This window comes from Etheostoma cragini, chromosome 4 (assembly GCF_013103735.1).
Source record: "Etheostoma cragini isolate CJK2018 chromosome 4, CSU_Ecrag_1.0, whole genome shotgun sequence".
Lineage (NCBI taxonomy): Eukaryota > Metazoa > Chordata > Actinopteri > Perciformes > Percidae > Etheostoma > Etheostoma cragini.
The window spans coordinates 28,956,229-28,965,177 of NC_048410.1; the positions used below are offsets into that span (position 1 = coordinate 28,956,229).

General features: G+C 40.7%; 1 protein-coding gene and 1 long non-coding RNA gene across 2 annotated transcripts in view; both read left to right on the forward strand.

Moving 5' to 3' along the window:
* The window catches only part of LOC117943797, an 8,586-nt gene extending 8,019 nt beyond the window's left edge, over nt 1-567 (forward strand). The window contains exon 3 of the long non-coding RNA XR_004656436.1: nt 480-567. This is a non-coding gene — a long non-coding RNA (uncharacterized LOC117943797). The remainder of the gene's footprint in view (nt 1-479) is intronic.
* Nucleotides 568-8,160: 7,593 nt separating this feature from the next.
* LOC117943930 (U6 snRNA-associated Sm-like protein LSm3) overlaps nt 8,161-8,949 on the forward strand; it is a 3,430-nt gene continuing 2,641 nt past the window's right edge. Inside the window, exon 1 of the mRNA XM_034870371.1 lies at nt 8,161-8,297. Within this exon, the coding sequence (XP_034726262.1) occupies nt 8,277-8,297 (21 nt within the window). The 5' untranslated portion in view covers nt 8,161-8,276. The remainder of the gene's footprint in view (nt 8,298-8,949) is intronic.

Genomic DNA, 8,949 nt, shown 5'->3' on the forward strand with positions numbered 1-8,949 from the left:
TTCCCCCATGTACAGCACACTGGATGGGACACATTTCCTGATCCTTCCCCCATGTACAGCACACTGGATGGGACACATATCCTGACCCTTACCCCATCCGATAGATACCGGGAACCTAGTCAGGTGAGTTACGACTTCCCTAAGTCCTAACTTATTCGACCAAGCTGTTTCCATCTCCCATTTTGAGCATTACCATAGTATCTTACCTTATCATGGTCATTGCATTTCTTTGAATTTTTTTTTTTTAATTCTTATGTACGTGTGATATTCTTATGTATGTGTGATACATGTGTGAACATGTGTTTGTTGTGTTATGGTTGTCTTGCTACTGGATGCCTACAATTTCCTTCGTGTTTGAGCTTTTGTATCTATCTATCTATCTATCTATCTATCTATCTATCTATCTATCTATCTATCTATCTATCTATCTATCTATTAATAAATATTTGAAAAAAAGGCAAAAAAACACCTAAAGCAAGACTTTTGCCGTTTCCATCAACATTTTCTAATGTGATACTTCAAAATGCGCATACAAATATGTTGAGGGAAACATGACTAGTCATGGCCTAAAAGTTAGGGTCGGGGGGAAAACATCGATACAGCATATTATCACGATATTTTCAATCTATTATTATATATGTGATGGTCAGTTTGTATCATCTCATTTGGCATTGGCTTGATTGTAACGCACCTTCATTTAGATAAAAAAAGTTACTAAAGAGCTAAGCTAAGAAATAGAGAAGAGTGTTCCATTGACATTCCTTTCAGGTGCTCTTGATTTGGCCCATCTTATTAATATAAAATATGACTTTGGCAATGGAAATGCACTCAAAGGAAGTGCTGAATCTCAACTGTCTCCCAAACAGCAGTAGTGAGCGCTTCATCCGTTGGAAGCTGGACAATTTTTGTCTTTACAATGTTTTTTCCTCTTTAATCTCTTGTGTTCTTGGCACCGAAGCATCACTACCTAAATGCTTTTCTAAACATGAGTGCGCTGTGTGCACTTCACTGACATCACATTAAATCATTCCCACCTTGGAGTTGCCAGAATTCAAAGTTTCCCAGGGCAGCTGCAAGTGACCTGATGTCCTTTAAAAAGAAGTCATAATCTTTAATGATGTCCCATCAATCATATTGTCAGACCAGGTGACTTTTTTTAATGTGCATAGCTCATTTCAGGAGGAAACCTTTTATCCAACCTCTCGGCAGCACTATGAAAAGTGACACATCAAATTGATTGACCAGGAACATTAAAATAAGCAAATATGTTGGTAAGCATGACAAATATGAGCAAGGGTAATGTATATTATCGTTGGGTGTGTGCAGTGGATTTGACTGTCCAAAAGAAGCCACATCACTTCAGAATGATTTCAACAGGAATATTATGCAATATGCAGTATGGAGCCTATTCATCTTTGGCGATGTAAGATGCTTACATTGTTTTTGGCAGAGTTGTCTCAACCGGGTCTAGAACAACTAGGTGTTAGAACATTCCAGTCCATCCTTGTTACAGAGAGATAAGTGGCAGATATCTGCAGCTGCATCTGTCTTCTTCCAGATGGAGAAGATGTCGTTCATGTAAATGCATCAGTGTGAGTAATCTCCTTGAAACAATGCAGATGAACAGGACTGGAGATGAGCTGTGGCTCTAATCCATGTGTGTATGTGTCATTTATGTACAACAATAAGAGAAAGGTACTCCATTTTTGATGTAGTGCAACATGCACAGTAGCTTTATCATACTATTTAAGCAGTTACACATTTTTGTATTCCCAACTTGTGTATATTCAAATATCTCTATCTATCTATCTATCTATCTATCTATCTATCTATCTATCTATCTATCTATCTATCTATCTATCTATCTATCTATTTTTACAAAAGAAGGCAAAAAACACCTAAAACAAGAGTAAGTTTTTTCGCATAGAAATAAGTTGTAAAAATTAGAGGTGGGGGGGGAAATCTCTCTGTTAATAATTTAGATATAGCATGCCTGTGACCAACCATCGTCACCAAAGCACACACACACACACACACACACACACGCAAACACACTTTATGGTCAATAGTATGCAATGTCCCTGTCCACATCAGGGTTTTCCTGCCAGGAGAAGGTTTAGGTGCGGCCCCTGACCCAAATGAATGGAACTAAAAGTCTTTTCTCAGATCTATTGACTGTAGTTGGACTTCTTTAGCTTTAAGTTTTGCCGTTTTCATTGTTTTCGACGCAGATGTGGTAACAATAATGCTACAAAATGAAATGACAAAACTATCTCAAAGGGACACAAACCAAGAAGCAAGAGATGCCAAATGACTACAGAGACACAAATTGCTTTTTTTTTTAAATAAAGAAAACTTAACGCTTAACACTCTTTAGGAAGGACGTCTAAAATCGATAAACCTAAGTCTTCCACAAACGGAAGGAAAACAATGTCCACATTTTTGTGTACTTTTGTGTACTCATGGTTCAGAATGGTTCATGGAGGCGTTCATTCTTCAGTTAAACAAACCCGAACTGGGCGGGAATTTCACGAGCCACTCACAGCGTGACATCCCTGCTTTAAATCTGTTGCACCTCCAGTCATCGTCACCCGCGGCACCCTGGGTCCTCGCCCGGCAGACCGCCCCCGTCAGCTCCTTAGATCCGGGCTTCGGGCTCCTTCACCACCACCACCAGTGTAGACTCCATCAGGGGGGGATATGCCTTGGCTTCTCTACCTCTTTAAAATTGTGTTTTTTAACGATGGAGTCTAATCTACAAAGACTGTACATTTTATATTATGCATATGTATAAATTAACCTTTTGCATATTTGCAACAAAGTCCTGATTGACATTCTGTCGTGAATGAATGGGTTCCAAAATGTTGCCGCTTGTTCATTCTTTGTGTAATTTCGGTTAACATTTAACATTTCCTCATCAAGTACATCATTAACAGATTACTCATTGGTTGAATATGACCTGTGGCTTTGGAGTTTAAAATCAGTAGCCACTTAGCGCAGTGGCCCAATGGTTAACGCTGTGGCCTCAAACAACCTGGTCTCACGCCAGTTCCTGATATCGTCACATCGTTTCGATTTATAAATTTGTGTACATGACACGATTTTCTCAACGTGACCATTCCATGAACTGCCATGACACTGAGCGGATCTTCGGGACGCAACAACAGGGAAATGAAACGGCATGTGCAAGCAACAATAACGGGACGGACCACCACACGCAGGACACGATCCCCGGTCGCTGGGACACGATCCTCGGTCTCTTTCAGGACGGTTGTGGTTGGACAAGAAAGAACGTGGAAAGGAAGCGTCAAACGCGGGACACACCGACAACAATGGGACAGTTGTGGTTAGGAAGAGAATGACGCAGAAAGAAGCTGCAACACACGGGACACCTTACCCGGTCTCGGGGTGAAAGTCCTGTGTTGTTTGACCCATCCACCGCCCCCCCCCTGCAGCTAAGGAGAGTGCCCAACCTCTGGAAGACATCCGGCATCGTTCCAGTTCCCCAAAAGAACAGGCCCAGAGAGCTGAATGACTTCCGACTGGTGGCACTCACTTCACACCTGATGAAGACGTTGGAGCGGCTCCTCCTCAGACTCCAAGTACAGCACCACCAGTGTCCTCTTCTACACTGTCATGTGCTGGGGGGCAGCATATCAAAGAAGGACACCCACAAGCTGGATAAACTGATCAGGCGGGCCGGCACTGTGGTCGGCATGAACCTGGACTCACTGGTGACTGTGGCAGAGAGGAGGACACTGGACACACTGCTGGACATTATTGACAATACCAGCCCCCCCTCGCACACCGTCATCAGCACCCAGAGGAGCCTGTTCAGTGGAAGGTTGCTCCTTCCCAAGGGTCGGACAAGCAGACTCAAGGACTCCTTTGTCCCTCATGCCATCAGACTCTACAACTCCTCCCTCGGGGGGAGGAGGACATAGGGCAGGCTTAGACTTAGACGTCTGGCGTTGTAAGGCTGCTGTACATCACCCAGTTGGGTGCTACACATTGGTGGTGGTAGAGAGTAGTCCCTCCCCCCAAGTCCTTTGACTGTCTATGATAAAGCGATATATAAGTGTAAAGGATTTTGTTTTGTCTCATAAAGTTGAAATACAAAAAATGCAAGTATCGTTCTTGATATTGTTGAGAATACACATTAAAGTGTTCTATATACAGTATTTATACAAGTAAATGATAGACTTGGTTGATTAAAATAGCAACAGTGACTGATGAATCACTCAACTCTCATTGGCTACCTGCCAATGCGGCAGATAGATTGCCCAGGGCAAAATGACCCCACAATTCAGGTCGGGTGTTAAATCCCGGGCCTGCCTAGGACCTGTCGGACACTGTCTCGCTCTCTCCCGAGCTCCCCTGTCTCTCTGTCATCTGTTAAATGAACACGAAAATAATTCAACATTTAAAAATGACTTTTGGGTTATTTGATTTTAAAATTTCCTTCAGTGGCATTATTTTTCATTGGAGGTTTTATTGTGCCACTCTAAAAACCGTGATGAATGACATGTTCTTGACCTTCCCAGCATAGTTGAACTCTACTGGCAGCTTAAACACTGAGGCCAGGAAGAGAAACTCTGTCTGTGGTCCAACACTGACCTGATGTGGACACTGCTGTGATAGCATCTGCCTAATTCTTTTTTCCCTCTGGGATTTAATTGTGCTTTAATGTATAATCTTGTAGTTTTTATTTAAAGGACTTTGGGGTCTTTTAATCTGTGAAAAGTGCTCTATAAAGGAATTGTACTCACTTATATTTCAGTTGTAAATTCTTTATGGTTTAATTGCTGGAAAATAAAAAAGTTACCTTTCTCAGATGTATTAGCAGCTACAAACAGCATGCAGATGACTTCAGCCTTTTAGTTTTTCTCCAGGCTGCCTATTGAAAAGGATTTGTCTGTGGGGTTTAATGTTTAACAGACAGCCTGTCAAAGTGACAATGTGTGACTTTAATATAGTTATGTATACAGCAGGCATTATATTCAGACATTATTTAAGAGAAATGACAAATGAGGCGACATTCTGCAAGAACAAGACACAATTTTTAATGTTCTTAACTGAGAAACGGCAGTGTCAGTTTTGTTAAAGGTGGTAAAGTAAAAATTGAAGAAGTTGATATCCAGTGAACTATCAATAACAATAAAATTATATAAAGTTCAAACACACAGTTCTCCTTTCTTATTAATGTCAGTGTTGCTCAGTGTAACTACAAAAAAACACAGGTAATGCAATAAAAAGTCACTGTAAAACTATGTGTAACCCTGTATGACAGTGAAAAGTGATCAGATTTGTAACAAGTCCTGTAATCATACATACCAGACTTCCCAGAAAAACGACTTTAAATGTCCCACTTTCTTTGCTAAAACACACTTCTATCCTAACAACCATGCTCTACTGCTATACTCGTGTAAGCTGGGGTTTCTGTTATTTATATATATACAGTAGCAGTAACCTCAGAAATAACCATTAGATCCAGTTTATTACAGTAGTTTAACCCTCATGTTGTCCTCGGGTCAAATTGACCCGTTTTCCTATGTCAGTGTTCTTTTTAATTCCCCAAAATAACATGATTGATTCCACCCAACGCTCTTTGCCAAGTACAAATATCTACTTTCATTAATTTTGGGGCGTCTTATTCAATTTTATAGCACATGGAGAGAAAAATGTAAGTGTTTTTGAAATAGTATTGAGTAAAAGTTGACATATTCCAGTTGGTGATTATCAATCAACATCCATTCCTTTAATTTAAGTCTAAATAATTCCTAATTTCTGTTTTTCTAACTCAAACATTAGGTATGATTTAGTTTATTGACCATAAATTCCAAAAATAACTGTAAAGCTCTCAGAGTTAATAAGTTAGTGTTTCGTAGTGTTAAACGTCAAAAAAGTGACAAACGTTGAAAAAAGTTTTGAAAAAAAGGGACAAAAACGTCAGAAAAAGTTAAAAACATTGATTAAAAAGCGTCAACAAAAGTGTCGACTTTCAATTTTGACGGGAAGACAACACAAGGGTTAAGACAGACGAAGTCTCTCAGTTGGAAGGCTGCTGGGCGCCATCACGTCGCCTTTCTGTCCCACGTTGGATTCTGCAGGATGTGATAATGGACAGAGATGAGAGACAGTAGGAGAAAGAGGACAGAAACCATCCTCCCAGTCTGATACAGTACAAGCATTATTGAGCCATCTACCTTTCCTAGGACACCACCGCCCTCCTGTGTGAGTCAATGACAGCTGATCAATTTGTTTTCCCCCTCCCTCTGTATGTTTTTATTTGTAAAGCGGAGCAAGCATGCACAGAGGAGCACATCCACACATATCTAGTGGTTTTTAAAAGGTGACTCGCCAGTCAAATGCTAGAGTGGTTTAGTTTCACAGGTCATCCGTTTGTTGCAGGGATCTCTTCCACCACAGAGCTATGCTGCAGCCGAGGGTGGAATGGGTATCGCCACTGCTCTGCTCTGCCTCCTCCGCCCGCACCAACACCCAGTATGGAGCACTGGGCTGAACTGGGACAGGAGGCATACACACACACACATGTATACATGCAGGCACGCACAGGCATCATATGTACATGACTTCATTAGCCCTCCTACACAACACAATAGGTTGTTATTAGTCATAGTTAATATTTAATCATGATCTACATGCACTGGTCATTTTTGTACTATCACCATTGCACACAGTGTACCGTAGAACTTCACCTTATCACGGATTTCTTTGAGTGATTTTTATTTTTATTCTTATGTATGTGTGATATTTGTGTGTATATGTGTTTGTTGCGTCATGGTTGTCTTGCTACTAGATGCCTAAACTTTCCTCCGGGATGACTACAGTATATCTATGTATCTGTGAACAGAAAAGAGCCCCATTCTAAATGATTAAAGATGTACATATGCAGCAAATAGTGGGACACAGAAGTGAAATGTAAATGTAAATGTAAATGTGCTGTATTTATATAGCGCTTTTCCAGTCTTAACGACTGCTCAAAGCGCTTTTACATCTACAGGAAACATTCACCATTCACACACATTCATACACTGTGGCCGGGGCTGCCGTACAAGGTGCCACCTGCTCATCAGATAAACATTCACACACATTCACACTCCGATGCGCAGCACCGGGGGCAACTCGGGGTTCAGCATCTTGCCCAAGGACACTTCGACAATGACTGCAGGGGCGGGGATCAAACCGCCAACCTTCCGATTGGCAGGCAACCGCTCTACCACTGAGCCACAGCCGCCCCTTAATGCAGTCTAACCAGATGTTTGAATAACTTCCATTTCTGCATTTCTGCAAAATGATTTGTAATTCATGTTTCTTGTAACTAAAAACGCATATTAATTACACCCTTCGTCGTTTTATTCCAACTTTCCAACCTACTGTACGACACGTGGCATGTAACGTTAAATACGTTGGGAATACTGTCAAGTTTAACTAAGCTAAGCTAAGCTAAGCTAAGCTAAGCTAAGCCTGGACATACATCTACTGATATTACTTTAAGAGATAGCTTCATACATGGACGGTTAACTAAAATAAATGCCTAAATTACATATTTATTTACGTGGACAAATAACGTAATTTTCTTCTCACATTTACAGGCTGGTTATAACGTGCAGTCTGTAGTAGTTGACGATATAATAGTATTATTATTAATATGTTTCTACACTGTTTTCTAACCCTTATTTAAGTGGCTAACACTTAACCTGAGCTCACAATACGGTAATGTAACGCGATAGTCTGTAAACATCGCTGCAAACTGGACAGTTGTTGTTTTACGACACAGCCGCTTGAAATATGACAATAGCCTTCAAAAATCTCTACTTTGTGTCTTCTTGTTGAATGAACATTAGTCTAAAGTCTAAAATACCTTACCATTGAGCAGTTTGCTCTAGATATGGAGGATGGAAAGGTCTGGAAAAAGAAAGAGGAGGAGAGTGGTGGTACTGCTTATCTATATCCAGAGGTTGCCAGGTTTGCACGTTATCCTACAGCACACATGAGTAGTGCGTACTGTGATGGTGGGTGGGAGGGACGTGTATTTTTTTCACCACTGCATCAGTCATTTTGTTTGGTGTCGGACACACTAAACTTAAGCGAACAAACATTGTTCATTGATATAATTACCCGTCAGGTTGTGAAGGAAAAATTACTTGCAAAAAAAGTGCAGGCCCGTCACATGCCCGGTTGTGAAATCGCGTGTTTTAACGGACCTGGCAACCCCCGTACCAGTCAAGCCACACGACGCAGACTCAAAAACAATGGCGGACGAAGTTGAGCAGGTTGGTGCAGCAGTGGCAAATTGTACAGTTATTCCTTAACACAGCGTGTGCATACTTATCCTAAATCAGGCCAATATATAGTTGTACTTGTGTGCATGTGCTAGTGGGGTTAATGGGTCATTTTGTTTGTTTTGCTCTGGTAATAGCAGGGAGCGGCCTGTCAAACAAGCTAGCTAAATTAGCCCGGTTAGCATGTAATGCTACCGTCAAAATGATAAAACGTGTTTAATGGCGGTGTTTCGTTGACCAGTCCGAGTTCAAACGGCCTAATAGATACGCAGATATATCAAGAAACGTATCCAGTTGATTAACCTTACAACAGTGAATGTAATTTACATTAAAACAAATAAATTAATTGGAGTATGTTTTCTGAAGTAACGTAACTTTGTTTAAATTAGCATAGGGGGGATTTTCTAATACATAACCGCTAATTCATAAACCTTCCACTCCATATATCAGAATACACACTAACAGCCATACAAAATCTTTTTTCACGACGTTTTAGGTATACAGTCTTACATAAGTCAGGCTATGAATGATAAATGAACGCTTCTCTAAAAACATTCAGAATAAGCTATAGAGCTATACAGGAAGGAAACTGAAAAATATGAAGTATGTAACGTTAAAGGAACACACCAACGTTTATTGAAAT